This window comes from Eptatretus burgeri, chromosome 13, assembly GCF_056783735.1.
Source record: "Eptatretus burgeri isolate ZD-2024b chromosome 13, Ebu_testis_v1, whole genome shotgun sequence".
Taxonomy (NCBI): Eukaryota; Metazoa; Chordata; class Myxini; order Myxiniformes; family Myxinidae; genus Eptatretus; species Eptatretus burgeri.
In genome coordinates, this window is record NC_140973.1 from 33,748,035 (window position 1) to 33,772,280 (window position 24,246).

The 24,246-nt window shown below is 42.8% G+C and overlaps 1 protein-coding gene across 1 annotated transcript in view; it reads left to right on the forward strand.

Moving 5' to 3' along the window:
* The window catches only part of SEC13 (SEC13 homolog, nuclear pore and COPII component), a 47,312-nt gene that overhangs the window by 16,548 nt on the left and 6,518 nt on the right, over positions 1–24,246 (forward strand). The window contains exons 7-8 of the mRNA XM_085851989.1: positions 9,670–9,790; positions 9,881–10,027. Coding sequence (XP_085708115.1) covers positions 9,670–9,790; positions 9,881–10,027 — 268 coding nt within the window. The remainder of the gene's footprint in view (positions 1–9,669; positions 9,791–9,880; positions 10,028–24,246) is intronic.

The window sequence follows — 24,246 nt, forward strand, 5'->3', positions numbered from 1 at the left end:
GACCTTGGGACGAAAATGAAAAATCGAGCTCTGTGGGGCTATGCAGGTACCATTGGGCTAACCAAATACCGAAACCCCTGCCAGAGTCGACAACCCCCTCGGAGAAGATGGAATTTTATGTCAAAATCGCAATTTTCTAAGTTCGTGACCTTGTGACCTTGACCTTGGGACGAAAATGAAAAATTGAGCTCTGTGGGGCTATGCAGGTGCCATTGGGCTAACCAAATACCAAAACCCCTGCCAGATTCGACAAACCCCTCGGAGAAGAAATTTTTTTTTACGTCAAAATCGCAATTTTCTAAGTTCGTGACCTTGACCTTGGGACGAAAATGAAAAATCGAGCTCTTTGGGGCTATGCAGGTACCATTGGGCTAACCAAATACCAAAACCCCTGCCAGAGTCGACAACCCCCTCGGAGAAGATGGATTTTTATGTCAAAATCGCAATTTTCTAAGTTCGTGACCTTGTGACCTTGACCTTGGGACGAAAATGAAAAATCGAGCTCTGTGGGGCTATGCAGGTGCCATTGGGCTAACCAAATACCAAAACCCCTGCCAGATTCGACAAACCCCTCGGAGAAGAATTTTTTTTTACGTCAAAATCGCAATTTTATAAGTTCGTGACCTTGACCTTGGGACGAAAATGAAAAATCGAGCTCCGTGTGGCTATATGCAGGTGCCATTGGGCTAACCAAATACCGAAACCCCTGTCAGATTCGACAAAACCCCGAGGAGAAGATGCAAATTGAAATTGGCTACCCCCTAAAAACACATGTTTATGGGCGGACCACGCCCATTTTCAGGAAAACAAAACAAGACCATGATATAAACCTCTCACCAAAATTTCATCAGGATCGGATCAAAACCCACGGAGCTATGCTCGGGACAGACAGACAGACAGACAGACAGACAGACAGACAGACAGACAGACAGACAGACAGACAGACAGACAGACAGACAGACAGACAGACAGACAGACAGACAGACAGACAGACAGACAGACAGACAGACAGACAGACAGACACATACAGACTATAGTGGTCACATATTTTTCGTGAACCAATAATCAAAATATTTTATCTGATTTGAGAATCGAATCTGATGGGCTAAATAAGTGTCAAAATATGGAGTGAAATCTGAAAACAAATTTGCTGTTTTTATTTATTTATTTAATAACTGAGTGTTTTTATTCAAGCAAAACATTGAGCTTAATCTTTTCTACTGTGCAGACGATTATATTTAGTGGAGAAAAGATTAGGGAAAGTGCAGAAAGTTGAGCATTGTGCAGAAAGAATGTGCATTGAGCGCAATGCCGTGTTCTCTAACCAGCTTTTACAATCCATAACAATCCATCCAGTTAATCGGGGTCCTTTTTTTGGCAATTACGAACGCAGTTTTTCTTTTTCCCATTTTGTGCGATCTGCTTTCATGACAAAATAATAATACAAATAATTGCTGCATTGTATTGTTGTGGACCCGGGGAGGCGGGATTCTCGCCCGACTTTTGGCGCCACCCTCACCACCGCCGTCTCTGGGGTTTACAACGCCGGCCTGCTCGGCACAGTCCTCGGGTCACGCGTCTTCAATCGCGATACCAACGTAATCCTTGTACCTTACCAGTTGGGGAAATAGAACCCCGGTTACAGACTGGTTGTGTCAGATGCCGAGCATTTTCTGCCAGTCTGTAACCATTTTGGTTGTATTTGCCAATCGAACGGATCGTTCCTCAACGTGACATGAATTAATCCATAGCAGCAACTTCATACGAACCAACCAGATTTATTTGGGAACCTCGGGGAACACAACACAAGCAAAACATTCACGACAATGCTTTTATTAACAATCTTTAACCCGTTCTTAACGAGGGAACTACGGACTACAGGTTTCGAGGGGGTCCCTACCGAGATATGCCTTATACAACACGTGCAGACAAAGACAGACAGACAGCATGCATGCAAGACAAGACAGAGCACTTGGTGATGTTTCATGGACGAGAGGACAGTGTCAAAAGCACGAATGTCGCTCGCAACAGGCGGATGTCCACGGATTCGAGCCCCCAGCTCGAACGCGCCGCGTGGCAAGATGGCGGCGCTGTACTCTTCCTTCTCAAGGCACTGCGTGCGCACGCGGTCTCCGCGCGCTCCAACTCCGCGTAAGATCAACGATGGGCCTCAGCTGATCCCTCTCAAGGTCCAGCATACAAATCCAGGCCTGGCCTGTGCACCAGACAATGCCCAAATTGAGGTGCCGGTGGCACTCGTGCGCCCAAACCGAGGTGCCGATCGGCAAACGTGTTGAGTCGTTGGTGTGAGCAGGGACCGCCAGAGGCTCCGTCGTTTCCTCTCTTGCCTTCCCACCTCGAAGCCCGATTTCTCAACTCCGTCATCTCTTACTGCCAAAAATGCAAACTAAAAATTTTGTAAGTATATTGATGACTTCCGTTTCTCTTTGTTTGTTTGTTTGTTTGTAGGCACGATAACTCGAGAACGGAAGAAGCTACCAATGTCAAATTACACGACGTGATTCAGGAGGGTGGTGGCTTGCGCTGATTAGATTTTGGTCAAAATCGGTCAAAGGTCAAGGTCACAGTGACGTCAAACATCCAAAACATTCGATTTTTGATTGTTTGGCACAGAATCATCGTAGAAACTTCTGGTTTGCGTCGCTACCTTCTCGAGAGACAGCTTTTATTAGACAAGGTCAGAGGTCAAGTTGACGATTTCGTAAGTACCAGTCTATGACTGCTTGTTACTTATGAAATCTAAAGATTACGTAAGAATATTGATGCCTTCCGTTTCTGTTTGTTTGTTTGTTTGTTTGTAGGCACGATAACTCGAGAACAGAAGAAGCTACCAATGTCAAATTACACCACGTGATGCAGGAGGGTGATGGCTAGTGCTGATTAGATTTTGGTCAAAATCGGTCAAAGGTCAAGGTCACGGTGAGGTCAAATATTCGATTTTTGATGGTTTGGTACAGAGAACTCGAGAACGGAAGAAGCAACCAATGTCAAATTACACCAGGTGATTCAGGAGGCTGATGGCTAGTGCTGATATGATTTTGGACGAAATTGGTCAAAGGTCAAGGTCACGATGAGGTCAAATATTCGATTTTTGATGGTTTGGTACAGAGAACTCGAGAACGGAAGAAGCAACCAAAGTCAAATTACACCAGGTGATTCAGGAGGCTGATGGCTAGTGCTGATATGATTTTGGACGAAATCGGTCAAAGGTCAAGGTCACAGTGAGGTCAAATATTCGATTTTTGACGGTTTGGTACAGATAACTCGAGAACGGAAGAAGCTACCAATGTCAAATTACACCACGTGATTCAGGAGGGTGATGGCTAGTGCTGATTAGATTTTGGTCAAACTCGGTCAAAGGTCAAGGTCACAGTGAGGTCAAACATCCAAAACATTCGATTTTTGATGGTTTGGCACAGAATCATTGTAGAAACTTCTGGTTTGCGTCGCTACCTTCTCTCGAGACAGCATTTATGAGACAAGGTCATAGATCAGGTTGACGATTTTGTAAGTACCAGTCTATGACTGCTTGTTTGTTTGTTACTTACGAAATCTAAAGATTTCGTAAGTATATTGATGCCTTCCGTTTATGTTTGTTTGTTTGTTTGTTTGTTTGTTTGTAGGCACGATAACTCGAGAATGGAAGAAGCTACCAATGTCAAATTACACCACGTGATTCAGGAGGCTGATGGCTAGTGCTGATTAGATTTTGGTCAAAATCAGTCAAAGGTCAAGGTCACAGTGAGGTCAAACATCCAAAACATTCGATTTTTGATGGTTTGGTACAGAATCATCGTAGAAACTTCTGGTTTGCGTCGCTACCTTCTCTCGAGACGGCTTTTATTAGACAAGGTCAGAGGTCAAGTTGACGATTTCGTAAGTACCAGACTATGACTGCTTGTTTGTTGTTTGTTTGTTTGTAGGCACGATAACTCGAGAACGGAAGAAGCTACCAATGTCAAATTAAACCACGTGATTCAGGAAGGTGATGGCTAGTGCTGATTAGATTTTAGTCGAAATCGGTCAAAGGTCAAGGTCACAGTGAGGTCAAATATCCGATTTTTGATGGTTTGGTACAGATAACTCGAGAACGGAAGAAGCTACCAATGTCAAATTACACCACCTAATTCAGAAGGCTGATGGCTAGTGCTGATTATATTTTGATCAAAATTGGTCAAAGGTCAAGGTCACAGTGAGGTCAAACATCCAAAAAATGATAACTCGAGAACGGAAGAAGCTTCCAATGTCAAATTATACCACATGATTCAGGAGGGTGATGGCTAGCGCTGATTAGATTTTGGTCAAAATCCGTCAAAGGTCAAGGTCACAGTGAGGTCAAACATAATTCCGTAAATTCATGTGGAGAAATGGAGTATTTTTGCTTCGCTCGACGTTATGAGTTCGTTTTAACTTCAATTTTAATTTTGTCTTCGGTTTTTGCGATCGCTTAGGACGGTTCAAACTCGGTTGTCGAAATTCTGGAAAAAATCGGATGTTTTGGGGACGTTTTAAGATTGTATATAAAATATTTCACTCGACGCGTCACGGGTCGTCCCATGATGCAGTGCGCTCGAGCAGACGCGTCGTTGACCCACGTAAAGGTTTTGCGTGTGCGCGCTGACGGTGTTTTCGATAAAGATGGTGTTTAAAAGTCATTTATTATCCCAATAAAGGTTATCCTTGCATGCCTGACTCGCTGAGCCGTCGGATTATGTAAATATTGTTGGTGGATGGCCGAATATTACGGTTTTGTAACTTTGATAAAATAATATTAAATAATTGCGTGGAGAAATGGAGATTTTTGCTTCGCTCGACGTTACGAGTTCGGTTTAACTTCAATTTTAATTTTGTCTTTGGTTTTTGTGATCGCTTAGGACGCTTAAAACTCGGTTGTCGAAATTCTGGTAAAAATGGGATGTTTTGGAGACGTTTTAAGATTGTATAAAAAATATTTCACTCGACGCGTCACGGGTCGTCCCATGATGCAGTGCGCTCGAGCAGACGCGTCGTTTACCCACGTAAAGGTTTTGCGTGTGCGCGCTGACTGTGTTTTCGACAAAGATGGTGTTTAAAGGTCATTTTTTATCCCAATAAAGGTTATCGTCGCATGCCTGACTCGCTAAGCCGTCGGATTATGTAAAGATTGTTGGTGGATGCCTGAATATTATGGTTTTGTGACTGATAAAATAATATAAAATAATTGCGTGGAGAAATGGAGATTTTTGCTTCGGTCGACGTTACGATTTTTGATGATTTGGTACAGAATCATCGTAGAAACTTCTGGTTTGCGTTGCTACCTTCTCGAGAGACAGCTTTTATAAGACAACGTCAGAGGTCAAGTTGACGATTTTGTAAGTACCAGTCTATGACTGCTTGTTTGTTTGTAGGCATGATAACTCGAGAAGGGAGGAAGCTACCAATGTCAAATTACACCATGTGATTCAGCAGGGTGATGGCTCGTGCTGATTAGATTTTGGTCAAAATCGGTCAAAGGTCAAGGTCACAGTGAGGTCAAATATTTGATTTTTGATGGTTTGGTACAGATAACTCGAACGGAAGAAGCTACCAATGTCAAATTACACCACGTGATTCAGGAGGGTGATGGCTCGCGCTGATTAGATTTTGGTCAAAATCGGTCAAAGGTCAAGGTCACAGTGAGGTCAAACATCCAAAAAAATGATAACTCAAGAACGGAAGAAGCTACCAATGTCAAATTACACCACGTGATTCAGGAGGGTGGTGGTTGGCGCTGATTAGATTTTGGTCAAAATTGGTCAAAGGTCAAGGTCACAGTGAGGTCAAACATCAAAAACAATCGATTTTTGATGGTTTGGTACAGAATCGTCGTATAAACTTCTGGTTTGCGTCGCTACCTTCTCCAGAGACAGCTTTTATTAGACAAGGTCAGAGGTCAAGTTGACGATTTCTTAAGTCCCAGTCCATGACTGCTTGTTTTGTTTGTTCTTTTTTAAACCATATTTACAAATCAATTTTGTCAACATTAATGTTTCAAAGTTGACTTGGACTTTATGTATAAAATCTTGATTAAATATTATGAATTACTTACGAAACACAACCAACACTTGTTCACTTCTGAAGTGATATGCAGTATATGACAAAGTAAAATCTTTGGTCAGTAAAACTGAGATCCTCAACTTCCTTTGTCTCACCTGAAAAATAAAAGGCTACTTTGATGTACAGTGCTTGTACAAAGTCTACACCCCCTTTTCAAATTTTCACCTTTTGTTGCCTTGTCGCCTGGAATTAAATTTCATCAAATCAGACTTTTTCCCATCTTTATTTACACATCGTAGCCCACAACTTCCAAATGAAAAACAAATTCTACAAATTGCAGAAAATTAATTAATAATACAAACTAAAAGATCTTGTTTAGATAAGTGTCCACCCCCTTGAAAAAGCAATTGTAAATTAGCTCAGGTGTAACCAATCACCTTCAAAATCACACACCAAGTTTATTGGACTCCACATGTGTTAAGTTGCAGTGCTTCTGATTATTTCAGAATAAAATCAGCTGTTCCTGTCGGTTCCCTCTGCTGTGTAGTGCATTTCACAGCAGAGACTCAACTATGCCCACCAAGAAGCTTTCAAAAGACCTCTGGGATAAAGTTGTGGAAAGGCACAGATCAGAGGATGGGTATAAAAATATTTCAAAGGCCTTCAATATCCCTTGGAGCACAGTCAAGACAATCATTAAGAAGTGGAAGGCATATGGTACCACCAAGACAATGCCGAGATCAAGCCGTCCCTCCAAACTGGATGACCAAGCAAGGAGGAGACTGATGAGAGAGGCCAACAAGAGGCCAATGGCAACTTTGAAAGAGCTACCTGCCTTTATGGCAAAGACTGGTCACTGTGTACATGTGACAAAAATATCCCAAGCACTCCACAAGTCTGGCCTGTACACCAGACTTGCGAGGGTGGCAAGAAGGAAGCCATTATGAAAAAAGTCAACCTTGAGTCTTGTTTGAGGTATGCAAAAAAAAAACACTCAAATTCTGAAGACATGTGGCAAAAGTTTTTGTGGTCTCACGAAACCAAGATGGAACTTTTTGGCCTAAATGAAAAATGTTATGTTTGGGCAAACCCAACACTGCACATCACCCAAAGAACACCATCCCTGCTGTGAAGCATGGTGGTAGCATCATGTTATGTGGATGTTTCTCATCAGGGACTGGGGCACTTGTCAGGATAGAAGTGAAAATGGATGGAACAAAATACAGAAAAATCCTTTGAGGAAAACCTGCTGCCCTCTGCAAGAAAGATGAAATTGGGTTGGAAGTTCACCTTTCAGCATGACAACGACCCAAAGCACACAGCCATACCTACATTGGAGTGGCTAAAGAACATAAAGATAATTGTCCTTGAGTGGCCCAATCAGAGCTCCGACCTAAATCCAATCAAGAAACTGTGGCATGACTTGGAGATTGCTGTCCATCAACGCTCCTCACACAACTTGACTGAGTTTGAACAGTTTTGTACAGAAGAATGGGCAAATATTGCCCAGTCATGGTGTGCAGAGTTGGTAGACACCTATCACAACAGACTCACAGCTGTAATTGCTGTCAAAGGTGATTCCACAAACTATTAACTCAGGGGGGTGAACACTTATCCAACCAAGATATTCTAGTTTTGTATTCTTGATAAATTTTCTGAAATTTGTAGAATTTGTTTTTCATTTGGACATTTGTTATGATGTGTAAAACATCTGATTTAATTCCAGGCTATAATTTAACAAAAAGTGAAAAATTTGAAAGAGGGTGTAGACTTTCTGTAATGATGTATCAGGAGGAACCCAAATAGACAAAGATGGAGTCATCACGAGGAACCTGGATAGGATTCGGGTTTCGGCTGCTATTCCTCCACCCTCAAACCCATCCAGGCACAGCCAGATGAACCTTACAAAAACTATTTGCAAGATTCACACCTCCATAGACAAAGAAAAAGAAAGAAAGTGGAGTTGGAGGAAGGCATGGATGTCAAACTGAATATTGGGCAAAAATCAATGAACAGTCCCACTTTTGGCCTTATTATGGAAGGAAGGTCATTAATAAGCAGTTGAAGATAGTTGTTGCCGAGGACAACCATAAGGACCTCATGCAGCGAAGCCCTCATGCTGAGATCTTCTTTTGTATGCAGCATAAGGCTGTGGGGTGCTGAGATCATTGGCCCCCACCAACCACTACCCTCTTCCTTTGTGCCAGGTATTATTCCAACAAATTTGGGAGATATCCCCTGAAGATTATTTTTCCTATCTGACCCACACTGCCTCCAGTTTGACTCAGGCTCCTTGATGCCATACGAAGTCAAATGCTGCCTCAGTATCAAAGGCAACCACTCTGACCTCACTTTTCACATTTAACTCTTGTACCGAAGTTTGGATCATGAAGTTTGTAAAGAGGTCTGGAGTCAAATGGTCCTGACGAAACCAAACCATGCATTGGTGAGCAGGTTTATTAGTAAGTGCCGCATGATGGCACGGTCTGTTGATGACTTCTATTGCTTCACTCGTGATTGGGAGTTGGCAAATACGGCAGTAATTGGCCATGCTGTCTGCATCTGGCTTTTTTTTGGCTGGCAGATGCTAGTTCAGTAATTGTAGTTGTACTGGGAACAGTTTGGCTACTGCACAGAAAATTATCATGTACAATTTTTCTGTATTATGGCTGAGATGTTTCCAGGATTCCAGGCATGTAGCTTTTGCTGTGTCCCGTATTCTCAGCTGTTTCTTGTTTGTGGTGTCTAATAACTTGACCAGAGGTTAGTATCATTGACGATTATAATGATGATTAGGACAAGAAGGATACATTAGGACAAGTAGAAGATGGTAACAAATGCTTCAGCCTAATGTTTTGCATTCATGTGTTGGACTTTGGTGCCATTGAGGATGGAGACCTTCATGTCACAACCTCCTCCATTAGTTGCTTATTTGTCCACCAACAATCATAACTAATGGTTAAGGATGTAAAAAGCAACTTCACACTGTGGGGGTGACAATTGCCTGCTCGCTCACCTGGAACTTAGTTCCAGGGAGCTTATAGGATGGCACGTTGTCTTTCTGTCCGTCCTTCCGTCCGTCCACATATACTTGCAGCTTCTTCTCTGAAATGTCACATACAATTTTGATGAAACTTTTCCCCCATAATGTTCATCACAGTGTATGTACCAAAGTTTGTTCATGGCATTCAAAAAAATTGGGCCCTAAGGGGATCTATGGGGGTTGCCCCCCAAAATAGGAATGTGCTTTCTTCTCGGAAACTGCACACACAATTCTGATGAAACTTGACCACTACCTTTATCACCCGTGATGTACCAAAGTTTGTTCACGGCATTAAAAAAAATTCCATAGGTATTGACTTTGTTCTCCATCACATATTTTGTGGGTCATCCATGCCTACCAGTGGTTACATGGTTATCTTATCCAGCTGCGACCAGGTGAGCGCCCAGGGGTATTGCTCCTATGTTTTTTGTTTCATGCAATGAGGAACGAAATTCCTTGCCTAATTCTCGGATTCCAAAGCTACATGGTAAACGTGAGAATAGTATTAAATTACACACAGAAACATTATGAAGACAAATTGCCAAATTGTATGTGATTGATATTGTGTGCGTTGTTTATGTTGGTTGTAGTGAGGAGGATGGGCAGTGGGCGGAGGAGAAGAAGATGGAAGCACACAGTGACTGGGTGAGAGACGTTGCTTGGGCACCATCCATTGGTCTGCCCAGTGGCACCATAGCCAGCTGTTCACAGGTGTGGTCTTTCGAACATTCTAAAATGTTTTTTGTTTTTGTTTTAAGTTGATGGTGTATCTATGCTGATGCATAACGATTGCTGCTGCAGGATGGGCGTGTGTTTATCTGGACCTGTGATGACCCTGCAGGGGGGTCTTGGACCCCTAAACTACTGCACAAGTTTGGTGACGTCGTGTGGCACGTGAGCTGGTCCATAACTGGAAATATCCTGGCAGTGTCTGGTGGAGACAACAAGGTGATCATAGTTCACCTTCTTTTTAGTTTACCATCACGTTACTCAATTATCTCGATTATATAATGTACATACATGCTGTACCGTGCAAACATCTCAGACCATCTTGAAAATATACATTTTTATTGTCACATTGGCATATTTTGATAAGTGAAATGTGTTGTAATGATCATGTTTTATGAAAGAAACAGTGATGACCTTTTTCATCCAAGACAGGGACACCCGTGATATCTGTTTTGGAATATTTTCCTGCAATTTCTGGAGAAATTCTATTGGGAGGTTGTTCAATGCATTCTGCCATGTTTCCTGTAATTACCCTTGCCAAAGGAGAGGGTATTGCATTTAGGTCTGTCTGCCTGTCTTTGCTTATTCACACAGAATGTGCCAAAGTAGGCCACAAACGCCACCTCGTGGTAACCAGTTCTACACATTCTCTTTATTCAACGGAGTCCAGCAACCTTTTAATTTATGCCATAGTTGTGTTCTTGAAGATAGTCATGTAAATGAAAAATGTGTAAATTAAAACCAATTTCCCCATAAGAAATAATGTAATAGGTGGATGTTTGGTCTTTATTGTCCTCAACCCTCATCTTTATTGTTGTCCTATTTTTAATATTACAGCAGTTTATTATTTAAATTATAATGTTCAAGATAGAAACAACAAAAAATTGTGAAAAAATACAGCCTGCTGTTGCATTTAATAAATTGAAACAACTAAAAATAGAACAAGTCTGAAGACGATGATGGTTCACGAGCGGTATTTGACGATGTAGATTGTTTCAGAAGTCAAGGATGAGACAATGTGATAATGTTTGACCAAGTTATAAGAATTATCAACATGATGTGGTACGAGTGACAGGTTATTAGCTGCAAAATGTCGAAAACCCGGTTTCGTTCAACAACTTTCAAAATTTGACCTTTGCATAACCTTTAAAGGTCACAAAACAATGTTGTGGACATTAAAATAAGGAAACAGGATCCGTGCTATCGCTTATTGGAGTTAGTTCGTCGAAGAAGGTCGAAAACCCGGTTCGATTCCCACAATTTTGAAAATTTGACCTTTGTGAACTTTAAAGGTAAAAGGTCAAGGATTATGACCTTTGGTGCAAAACTTCCTCTGGAACATTCCAGGAACAATATAACGTCATTTAGGCTAAATGGCATTTCACACTCCTCGGATTATTCATACTTTGATGAAATCAGCGTAAAAACAAACTTGAAGGGGGCGCCACGGGCAAGGTGTTCGAGATAGAGCAAAATGGTTTCAAGACATTAGGTGGGGAATGACCTCAAGGTTATGCATAAAAATATTGTCATTCTTGCTCTCAAAGCTTGGGCGGTCATCTGATTTTTATGTCAAAATTCGAAATTTTCTAAGTTCATGACCTTGACCTTGGGACGAAAATGAAAAATCGAGCTCCGTGTGGCTATGCAGGTGCCATTGGGCTAACCAAATACCGAAACACCTGCCAGATTCGACAAACCCCTCGGAGAAGATGGATTTTTATGTCAAAATCGCAATTTTCTAAGTTCGTGACCTTGGGACGAAAATGAAAAATCAAGCTCTGTGGGGCTATGCAGGTGCCATTGGGCTAACCAAATACCGAAACCCCTGCCAGATTTGACAAACCCCCTAGGAGAAGATGCAAATTGAAATTGGCTACCCCCTAAAAACACAATTCGCAATTTTCTAAGTTCGTGACCTTGTGGCCTTGACCTTGGGACGAAAATGAAAAATCGAGCTCTGTGGGGCTATATGCAGGTGCCATTGGGCTAACCAAATACCGAAACCCCTGCCAGATTCGACCATCCCCTCGGAGAAGAAATTTTTTTTTATGTCAAAATCGCAATTTTCTAAGTTCGTGACCTTGTGACCTTGACCTTGGGACGAAAATGAAAAATCGAGCTCTGTGGGGCTATGCAGGTGCCATTGGGCTAACCAAATACTGAAACCCCTGTCAGATTCGACAAAACCCCTCGGAGAAGATGCAAATTGAAATTGGCTACCCCTAAAAACACGTGTTTTTTGGGCGTGGCTCCACCCATTATGGGCGGACCACGCCCATTTTCAGGAAAACACAACTAGATCATGATATAAACCTCCCACCAAAATTTCATCAGGATCGGGTCAAAACTCACGGAGCTATGCTCGGGACAGACAGACAGACAACAATAACGAATATAGTGGCCACTTATATTTTTCGTGAAAATATTTTCTCGTGAACCAAAAATGAAAGAGAAAGGGAATGTTAACACTTAGGTTGGCTGATGCTGCTGATGTCTTGTTGTTACTGCAAGTGGTGGAGGGGAAGGGAGTGTACAAGTTTTCGAGGAGGGGGATCAAATGGGTCAGATGACCTTGGTGAAACTGGTGGTGTTGCTGATGGTGATGGAAGTTGAATTGGAGAGGGTACGAGATCCGTTTAGCTCTGACCGCTAGACGTTGAGAGCTCACTGGCATCGTCCTTTGGATGCCCTTTCCATTCCTTCAGTGTTGCCTCCCAAAAGCAACGTGAAGCGATGTTGCACTGCTTTAAATCCAGGTGCGGTCTTCTCCTCACGAGAAATGTACGTCCTACGTAGCATTCTGATCCAAAATAGGCCTGTCTCATCAACGTTGAAATTTGTTTCGTAGAATATCCCACCTTCCTCAATAATGGCCTTGAGAAATGCTGGGGAATTCTCAGTCTGCAGCAGCAGCCTGTACAATCATTACCTCTGCCACCGAAGGAGGAGGTTATGTTTTCACCCCTTTCTATCTGTCTGTCTTTCTGTGCAGCATATCTCAAAAAGTTGTGGACAGATTCAGATGAAATTTTGTGGGCACGTTGGGTGTGTGATCCGGATCTGACTACGACAATTTTTTAAGTTATTCTTCACCATTGAGAGTGGGGCCAAAAATGATATAAAGCACAATATCTCAAAAATGTATTGGGCCCGATATGTTCTCGTGGATCAGGCATGACGTGGCGGAGGTATGCGCTCTACCGAGTGCCCTTCTAGTTATTATCCCCCCCCCCCCCGGAGGGAGGGACTGGGATATTGTAATCGTCCGGTTTGTTATCCCGCCCCCCGGAGGGAGGGAGCGGGATATTGTAATCGTCTGGTTTGTTTGTCTGTCTGTCTGTTAGCAACTTTACGGCAAAACGGCTTTAGCAAACACTATCAAATTTAATCCACAGGTGGGCAATGAACCTTGGATGACCCCATTAACTTTTGGGTCCAATTGGGTCAAGGTTACAAAAAGATCAAAATCGTTTTTCGCTCATAACTTTCAAAAATGATCTGATTTATTTCAAAGTAAGCTTATAGTGAACCTTATTTTATTTGCACTTATAATCATACCTATTCCTATAGTGAAAAATGCATATTTGTGAAGATTGGTAGGGTCCGAAGTTTTGGGGGTCATGGTCATCGGTCAAAATTACAAATTTTCCATTAAAACTATAGTGAAAAATGCATATTTGTGAAGACCGGTAGGGTCCGAAGTTTTACGGTCATAACTTCGTCAAAAATGGTTTAATTGACTTCAAACTAAGACTAAAATATTCCTTATTCTTGTCCTTATAATCAACATTCAGGTTAAGGATGTATCAAATTTAAATTTGATCCCCAAAATAACTTTATGCCTGAAATGGGTGGGATTTGTTGTGCCTGGCACCACTTCTTTGTCTTTGTTTGTTTGTCTGTCTGTCTGTTAGCAACTTTACACAAAACGGCTTTAGCAAACACTATCAAATTTAATCCACAGGTGGGCAATGAACCTTGGACGACCCCATTAACGTTTGGGTCCAATTGGATCAAAGGTCAAGGTCAAGGTCACGAAAAGATCAAAATCGTTTTTCGCTCATAACTTCGTCAAAAATGGTTTAATTTACTTCAAACTAAGACTAAAATATTCCTTATTCTATTCCTTATAATCAACATTCAGGTTAAGGATGTATCAAATTTAAATTTGATCCCCAAAATAACTTTATGCCTTAAATGGGCAGGATTTGTTGTGCCTGGCATCACTTGTTTATGTTGTGATGGTTGCAACACTTCTGAAAGTTTGAAAAACACCCAGAACTAGCGAACTCGCAAATGCTGATGGCCTTCGTTTGTGCTACAAGCATGCTGATAGGCACGTTCTGGTTTTGCTGTTCAATCCATGTGCTGAGCATGCGTTCCATTTTTTTTTCCATCATGGAACTTCCAACATATGTCTTTGGTGCACTCACTGAGGTTCCACATTTAGCACTTTGTTTTATCTTTTCCGGATTACCTATGTCTTATTGTTCACAACGTGGACTCACTAAAGCCGAGCACACGCCTCATATCAGCTGTACGATTAGCTATTTTATACTGTCCTAAACCATCCATTTTTACTTCAATCGTGATGGTCTTCCTGTCTTTTACTCACACGACCAACCTTGCTACTCTACGGACGCTTTCTAATCATGAGTGCAAGGGTTACGCTTATTGCAGCGGCATAATTGACGTGCAAAATGGGAAACGCCTCACTACACGCACAATACAAAGATGGAGGGTTTCCGTAAATTGAGGTTGGGGGAAGAAGAAGCAGAGGAAAAGACAATCTTGCCAGCATCCGGGTGTCGTCGCAAACACGTTTTCATGTTGTTCAGCATGAAAAATTATTCGCAGCGTTACTCATGTGATTAAGTTATGCAATTCCAATAGCTTGTGAAAGTAAATTAAAACATAGGACTGCGCATCTCTGAAGCATGCATTTCGTTTTTGATTTTTTAACCGCACATGAGTACCTGAGTCCCAATTATGTGACACCCTGGTTGTATGTATATTGTCATATGGTTGGGATGCTCACTAATGCGGCGCCACATTGCCAAAGCGATATGTTTTGCGAATGGCTGAATTAATGGAAGTTACGCTTGAGTGGGAAGTGCATCTCCACCTCCAGCCGAAATATGTATCCCGCCGGTCTCCACAAAGCTCCTCCCCGGCCCCCCAGGGATTACCAAAAAGCCGAGGCCATTTGTGCACGTGGGAGATGGGGATGAAGTGGACAAGTGTCCTTAAGAAATAACAAGTTTATTATTACACAAGAGAACGTAAATGGAGAATCCCAGACTGTGGAGGGGGAAGGCTTGGGGGGGAGCAAGTCTCTGCTGCTCACAACTGTGACTGCTGGTGGCTGCGGAAATTCTAGCCACTGGCAACGACGACTCCACTCAGCATCTGTGCATAGCCTTTTACCACCCCATTCGCCCAGCTTGTCCCCCCCCCCCAATCAATGGATGTGTCATCCATACCAATTTTACCAATGGAAGATCTAGGTTCATGGAAGAGCAATTACAAAGAACAAATCAGGACATAACATAAAGGGAATAGCAGGGTGGAGGGAGAAAGTAGATGGAGATGGACAGATGAGGGGTAAGGGCGAAAGAAAATGGTCGACAATATGGATACAGATGCAAAATAGTGTTTGACCAGTTTGTGAATTTGTCAAGGTCTGAGTAAAGGGAGGAGGCTGCTGTCTGTCTGTCAGAAGGATGAGAGATGTCATGGCACAGATTGGAGTCATCAGCAAAGAGATAAAGAGGATTTTTCAGTCAGTGAGATCATTGATAAAGATGAAGAATAATATTGGAACAAGAACACTGCCTTGGTGTACTCCAGGCTTGACAGGGAAAGGAAATGAAAGGGTTCCATTGAGAGCCACATGTTGATGAGGGTGGAGGAAGTCAGAAATCCAAGAGTGGATTTGGCCTTGGATTATATAGGCAGACAGTTTGGAGAGCAAGGCAGGATGCCAGGCTATGAAAAGCTTGAGGTATGTCTGAAGAGACGGCTCTGATATCATGTTTGATATTGAGGGCTTCTACCATTGTTGGGAGCAGAAGCAGAATGTCCAAGGTAGAGTGACCAGGTCTGAATCTGAATTGATCACCTGAGATGAGGTTGTTTGAGAAAAGGAATGATTTTATGTCAACTGCAATTGATTGATTCCATGACCTTGCTGATGCTTGGAAGTATGCCAATTTGGCTGTAGTTGAGGGGATCTGTTTTTGTACCTTTTTATGTAATGCTGTGATGTTGGCTGATTTCCAAGCAGATGGAAGATGACCTATGGTAAATGACAGGTTCAAAAGGGCAGAGAGAGGGAAGTGCAAGAGCAGCAGAGCAGGTTTTTAGGACACATGAGCTGATGCCATCCGGTCCAATTGCAGTCAGTCGAGGGTTGCCAGAAACTTTTCCCCCTTTTCAGGTGCAAAAGACAATTCAAGAGCAATTGGGTATGACTGAGAAGGATGGATACAGAGAGGGAGGGATTTGGGACACAAGATTTTGAAACAAACACAGAATTGAGGCATTCGGCCTTCTAGCGATTGGAGTCAGCAGTGGTACCACTTGAAGTGAGGAAAGGGATGGAAGAGGAGCATACACCTGAGACAAACTTGACAAGGTGCCACCAGGTTTTAGAGGAGGGAGAGAAGTTTGAAAGCTCATTCTTGAGATTGGACAGATGTTTTCTGGTTTTACTGAGGGTAGACACACACTTGTTGTGGGCTTTGTAGAAAGATCTGAGGTTGCCTACCAGGAGGAAAATGCAAGTTGTTTTGAAGCAATATGTGCATAATAGAGAGCAGTTTTCCTTGGAAGAAGTCCGAATTGATATCAGTGGCGGTGGATATAGGAGACCAGTCCTGAAGTGTTAAAAAAAAAAATCCTGTGAAACGCGACTGCAGAAGCAGGTCACACTTTGTGACGTGTGAATACATGGGGTCCGTGAATAGCGGGACTGCGAAATTTGAGGTCTGACTATTGAATACAGGGTGTCCATGAAGTCCTTGTGCAACTTTGGACTTTTAAACTTTTGATGTACACATGATCGAAACCAACTAAATGGTGCATGGAAGCATAACACTGGTCAACAACAAATTTGTTGTCTGCATTTTTTAAGCTGATTTAGGATGAATCTGATGCGCTGAATCCAAAACTCACATTAGTTTTGTTCAATCAGGTCAAGTTTTTGAGATATGGCCACATGTCATTTTTTACATTTTTGTTCACATGTACGCATGTGTGGAGCATTTTAGAAGAAGTTGGTGGGGGTAAAATGTCATGTCAAATAATTGTTTTGATTGAAAATAATTATTTTAATGACAAGAAGTATTCAGGTACGATAGTTCTGGGTGATTATGTCGAAAAGGGATCAGTTTGAAGTCATAAAACCTCAAAATCTTCCAAAAATTGGTGAGGCAAAGCATAAAGTTCGTGGATCAAAACTAAAGTTAATGGGGCAGATTTTGTAATAATGTGATACAAAAAAGTTGTATTTCTTGAAATAACGAACTCTGAAGAATGTACAATACCTACATGCGCCAATTTATGACATGCGCTTCTGCTCAAGCTTGGAGTGCCACAGTACGAACCCAAAGATTGGAGACTGTTCATTGACAGCAGCAAGCGATCACTGAAATGTGTTCTGCTACACAACGGCAACCAGTTTGCCTCTGTACCCATCGCTCACTCGACTACACTGAAGGAGAAGTATGAAGCGGTGAAGTACGTGCTGGAGAAAATTGGTTATGATCAGCATAAGTGGTTTATTTGTGTTGACCTGAAGATGGTGAACTGTGTGTTGGGACAACAGTCTGGCTTCACCAAGTACCCATGTTTTCTGTGCATGTGGGATAGTAGGGACCGTGCTCAGCATTACACGAAGAAGGACTGGCCTGTGCGGGAGGAATTGGTGCCATGCAAAGAAAGGAACGTCATCAACGACCCTCTGGTGGACAGAGACAGAATACTCTTCCCACCGCTGCACATCAAGCTCGGCTTAATCAAGCAGTTCACCAAGGCTCTGGACAAAGATGGTGACTGCTTCACTTACTTGTGCCAGGCTTTTCCAGGATTGACCATGGAGAAGTTGAAAGCTGGCATCTTTGATGGTTCTCAGATCCGTCAGCTCATCAGAGATCCAGAGTTCAAAAACTCAATGAACGAAGTGGAACTGGAAGCGTGGAAGACATTTGTTTTGGTAGTGAAGAACTTTCTTGGCAACAATAAGGCCAGAAACTACGCAGAACCTGTCAACAACATGCTGACTGCTTTCAGAAACCTGGGCTGCAACATGAGCATCAAGATGCACTACCTATTTTCACATATGAACCGGTTTCCTGAGAACCTGGGTTCAATGAGTGACGAGCAGGGGGAGAGATTCCATCAGGACATGAAGGAGATGGAGACCAGGTATCAGGGTCGCTGGGACGCAGTCATGATGGCTGACTACTGTTGGAATCTGAAGAGAGACCTCCCTGCCGCTGAACATTCCAGGAGTTCGAAGAAACGGAAGTTCAAGCCCTGAAGTTTGAACAGTGGTGACGCAACATGCAATTAACTTGTACTTACCTTTATCAATGCGCACCATTCAGATGACAGTAATCGATGTTTCTATCATGTAATCAATAAATGTTGTTGGCAAAACATTTTTTTTTCTTAAAAACATGTTTAGGATGATATGTGTTGACAAAAATCAGCTGATAATGCCACAAAAATGTAATTGATTTTGTCACAAGATCTGATTTTTTCAAATCAACTTAGCACAAAAACCTGACCTGATGGAGAGAAACGGATGCCATTTCCTGATTCAGCAGTGCCAGAATACCCTAATTCACTTGTAGAAATCTAGACAACATTCAGAAAGTAAAAAATTGTTGACCAGTGTAATTCAAGTTTTTACTCAATACAGTTTAAAAGTTTTGGCTTCAATGTAACTGTCATCGTTCAGTCCAATTTTCAACTTGTTGAAAACATTCTTCAGTTGCTGTTGAGTAATTTCATGAATTGCATTTGTGTTTGTAGCCTGAAGTTCATCCAAAGAATGTGGTTTGATGAGTAAATAACAGTTATATAATCGCCCCATAAAATGTAGTCCAATATAGAAAGGTCAGGCGAACAAGGTGGCCAAGCGATTGGCCCACGTCTGCCGGTCCACTTGTCTTTGAAGACATCATTCAAGAACCGTTGCACATTTGAAGCATAGTGGCAGGAAGCTGGTAAATGGTGATATGTGAAAGATTTAAACATCGTTGTTCGGGAACCAAATGTGGTAATTGTGGTAGACTTCACCATTGATGTCAAAGCTAATGTCACTGCCTCAAGAAACCCATAAGAATTGTTGATTTAACAACAGCATTAATAAAAACATTGACATAACAAAACTTGATGTATTGTGTATTTGTATGGCATTTACAGTTTGTTTCTATCATGTGTACATCAAAGTAGTACAAGTTCAAAGTTGCATGAGGACTTTATGGATACCTTGTACACAGATGCCAACCCTCCCGATTTCATCGGGAGGCTTCCGAAAATTCACCCAAACTCCCGCCCTTACGATCACTATCCTTATCCTCCCGAAATTTTGATATTTTTGCACTGTTCACTAATCAGAATGTACTAGTATGAGAATTGAATGAAAAGCATCGTCTGCTACGTATAGCATGTGGTAACTCCATAAGGTCCGCTGCTACCAAATTGTACGTAAAAAATTGCAAATTCAAATGAGGAGCAGCCAAACATTGGGTCTGGATCTCGCTTATGCGATCATGCACTGAGATTTAGTGCATGCGGTATGTGTGCAATACAGTGCATGCGGTATGTATGCACAGTGTATATGCATGCGATACGCTCACTGCATGCAGCTGGGCCCCGTACCAGCCCGGCGGTCGCGACCACCGTGCGGTGTTTAACAGCCGCTAGAGTTCTACGAGTCGCGCTGCAGCTGTGGAACATCGACTTCGAAGTTACCGATGCTTCAAGCCCTCGATGTTGATTACGAAATGGCAGAAAAGAAGCTTACGAAGACCAAGAAATGGTCTCAGAAGTACAAGACCGAATACAGTCTCCAATACCCGTGTATTCGAAAGTCTGAAAGAGGAATTCATCATGCGTATTGTACAGTATGCAGCGTTGATATTTCAGTTGAGCACGGAGGTCGCGATGATATTCGGAAGCACGTTGGAAGCAAACGGCACACAGACATTGCAAAGGAGAGATCTTCGAGCACGAGTACCGGTACACTTCTGAATTATTTCACCAAACAAGGGACAAGCGAGGAAGAGGATGTTACCCGAGCGGAACTTCTCTTTAGTGGATTTATTGTGGAACATAACTTGCCCATATCAGTCTCAGATCATGCTGGACCTCTATTTCAAAAGATGTTTCCAGATTCAAAAGTTGCTTCAAAGTATGGATGTGCAAGAACAAAAACTTCAGCAATAATTGGTGAGTTGTCAAATGTTACTGCTTCATCTATTGCCGATATTGCTAGACTAGCTCCATTTAGCCTAGCTACAGACGGTAGCAATGACAGTGGTGAGGCCCAGCTATATCCTGTCCTGATTTCGTACTATGACAACAGTGCTGGGATTGTGAAGCAAGGTTTGCTAAGTTTGCCTGCGTGCAAACAAGATTCCACTGGAGAAAACATTTTCAAACTGCTTGATCATGAGTTCAGTGACAGGAAAATTCCGTGGGGAAATTGTGTTTCCTTTTGTGCTGATAATGCCTCTGTCATGGTGGGCAAGCACAAAGGAGTCGCTGCTTATATCCACAAACAAAATCCAGAGTGCTACATCATGGGATGCCCTTGCCATATGATGCACAATACGGCCAAGAAGGCGGCTCAGGCCTTACCCATTGAATTAGATGACTTTCTCATCGATATTTACTACTACTTGGACAAAAGTAGTAAACGCGTCAAAGGAGTGAAAGCACTGCAAGAACTCTGTGATGCCCCGACACACAAGATTCTGAAGCATGTCGCAACAAGGTGGCTGTCCCTTGGTCAGTGCCTAGACAGGCTGATTGAACAGTGGGAGCCACTTCGCCTCTTCTTCAAAGAAGAAGTACGAAGAAAAATGCAACCAACTGTAGCCAAGACTCTAACAACGAGCAAGAAGGACGGCACTGTATCTACTGCCAGTACTGGCACTGCAGGATCAAGCACTAGTGGAGCAGCATTCACCACTACCACTGCAGTATCTGCTGCGAAGAAGACAGCAGGGACAGCACCAAAACCAATGCTGAGAGCAGGTAGCATCACCGGCCCTTCATCACGTTCATCTACAAAGCAGATCCCTTCAGAGTCGAGAAAGACTGTGATAGTCCCATCTACAGGCAAAGAAGGACCCAAGTTAAGTTCTGCTTTTGCCAAATCACTTGATAGAAGCTCAGCAAAACCTTCGAATCAGAGGTCTTCTTCCTTGGCTGCACCTACCTCAAGCTCTCTCCTCAAACGTAAAATTGGATCTGGTACTACGAGTCTGACCTCTTCTGCTGGCAGTAAACACAAGTGTGATCGCCCTGCGGCTAAGTGTACTACGAGTTCTACAACTAAAAGCGCATCTTCCTCAAACACTGTGCAGGAATCTAGAGAAAAACGTGTCAACAGGATGTTCTTGTCTCCACAAACAAATCTCTATTGTTTCTTCCTTCGATATGCTAACAAGCTTTTTGAGAAGGGGAATCTTCTGCTCCAAAGAGACGAACCCTGTATTCATCTCCTGCATGGAGAATTGAATGGTCTTCTGAAAGATATCTTCGTACGGTTTTTGAAACCATCGGTGTCATCGGTTGCTCTGGTAAATGTACCCTTCTCTGACAGAAATCATCAGAAGAATGATGAGGACCTCATGATTGGGAACGATGCCAAACTGTATATAAGGGAACAAAGGAGTCTCAAGAAATCCACCTTCACTCTGAGTGAGTCAGACATCCAAGGTTTCTTCAGTGCAGTTCGCTCATATTATGTGAAAGCCTGCAATTACATCTTCAAAACCTGGCCACTAGATGATGAATTAGCCAAGCATGCTCAGGTGCTGGATGTTAAGCTACACCAAGAAGTGGGGTTTGACTGTGTGGAGTTTTTCATCAAGAAATTCCCATGTCTGTTCAGTGGCGGTGATAGTGACATAGACAGTCTTGAGAGTGAATTTGCTCACTACCAGGCAGACGCCTCCATAGCTACAATTGCTACTGAGACAGTGAGAGTGGATGAGCAGTGGCATCGGATTTCACAGCTCACAGATCCCTGCACTGGTGCCAAGAAGTATCCTAATTTGAGCAAAGTGATGAAGGGAATCTTGGTCATTCCTCATTCGAACGCATCATGTGAGCGGGCACTCAGTCTTGTACGGAACAATCATACTGAATTTCGTCCCAATTTGAGTGTCAAAACCCTGGAAGCTCTCTTAATTGAAAAACTAGCTCATAGCACCCCTTGCTACCAGAGAGAATACAGCAAAGACATAATCAGAAGGGCTAAAAGAGCCACACAGCTGTCACTCAGCAAAGCTGCCATGGAAAAAGCAAGCAGCAGTAGTACCAGCCAGTAAGGTAAGAAAAATATTGCTTCTTTTGTGCTTTTTGTTAATCTTTGATTGTCCCCTAACTTACTAATATTAACATACATGTAACATTAAAAAGTGCACAATTTTCCCCCTTTTTTTGTTCAAAAAGTGGGAATTCTTAACATGTTAAATGCTCCAAAATAGGGCTCAGAGGGCACTCTGACTTCCGGTTCCGGTTTTGAGCGGCAAGAGGTCTCCTTCGGGGCTCCCTGCTGACATTCTCAAAGTTAAGTTCCGGTTGTTATTTGTCCCGTTTTAACTGTTTAATTTTCTCACCTACATGTTAATGTGTGTTCCTAGTTCGGTTTTGTTTCAAAAATCGTGCTATTTTGTGAGTATTTTTGTCGACGTTCTTACTTGGTGTTTGAGGCCTAGTCCTAGGTTTGAGGCCTACCGGTTCCACTCGGTGTTCGATCGTTTTTTTTGTTTGTTTGTTTGTTTTTTCTCCCCATTACCTTCAATTTCTATCCTCCCCATTACCTTCAATTTTCATCCTCCCCACTTTCCAAACATCCCCCATTCTCCCAACTAATCTCTTTCTTATCTCAAAAAAAAAATAAAAATAAAAAATAAAAAATAAAAAATAAAAAAACCCAACAATAACAACAACACGCTCACCTTCTCCCGATTCTGCTACTTCTTCTTCCTCTTAACTTCCTCCTCGTCTTCCTCGATTTCTTTTTTTTTTACACTTCCATGACCTAATCTGTTGAACTCTCTCATACATTAATATTAACAACAAAAACGATCTTATAATGCTTCATCTTCCTCTCTCACACATGTGGTACTCTTTACTGTTTCACAATGCACTTCTCTTCTGCTATTTTAACAGACTGCTCTCATTTCGACCTCTCCTTCATTCCTTGCCTAAAAAATCCAACTATTACAGCGCTTCTTCTCTCCATGCTCTGAATTCGCCTTCATTGCATCCATCAAGAATTGTGTTAAATCGCATCTCTGACCTAAAACTTTTAAAAACCACAGTTTGCCATGGATGCTCGCTTTCCATCAACCATTCTTTTTTCCAACTTCAGTGCCAACTCACCCCCCTCACCCCTCACTCTCACTCTCAAAGCAACCATCCCACTCTTCTCCCTCCAAGCCTCCCTCTCACCTCTTTCAAAAATTCCCCCTCACCTTTCTCCCACCTTTCATCCCCCTCACTCTTCCTTCTCTAAGCTGCCCCCCTCCCATCCACCAACCTGCCTCCCTCCACTGCCCTCTCACCTCCATCTCTTCACTCCACCTCCTCAAATCCTCAACTGCCATCTTCCTTGTCTCTTGTCCCCCCCTCTCTCCCAGCACCACAGAGCCTTTTCTCCTCCTCATTCGGCCCCCTCCCCTCGCTATTCTGCAATACCCCACACTCCTTCAGCAACCCTCCTTACCTCCCCCCTCGTCCCTCATCCTACCCTCCCCCGCCCCTCCACCTCCTGCACCCAAAGCCTCCTCCCCTACCTCTTCATTAAATGTGTGGACCTCAAATATCCGGGGCCTTCGCTCAAACCTTTCAGATCTTTCCATGCAGGTTGCCACTGACAAACCAGACATTATCTGCCTAACAGAAACTTTCCTCTCCCAAGGCGTGTCTGACTCCCAAGTATCTCTCCCTGGTTACTCCCTCTTACGGTATGACAGACCTGAGCCTCGTCCTGGTGGAGGTGTTGCTCTCTTCATCAAAGACTCTATTCCTCACTCTCCCTGCACTGCCCTCACTCCCCCACACCCCCCAGGAATACCTCTGGCTTCGGCTTCCCCTCCACTCCCACCTCATGTTTATATGTGTACTGTACCGTCCACCGAACAGTGATGACTCCATCTACACCTCACTCTCCGAAAACATGGACC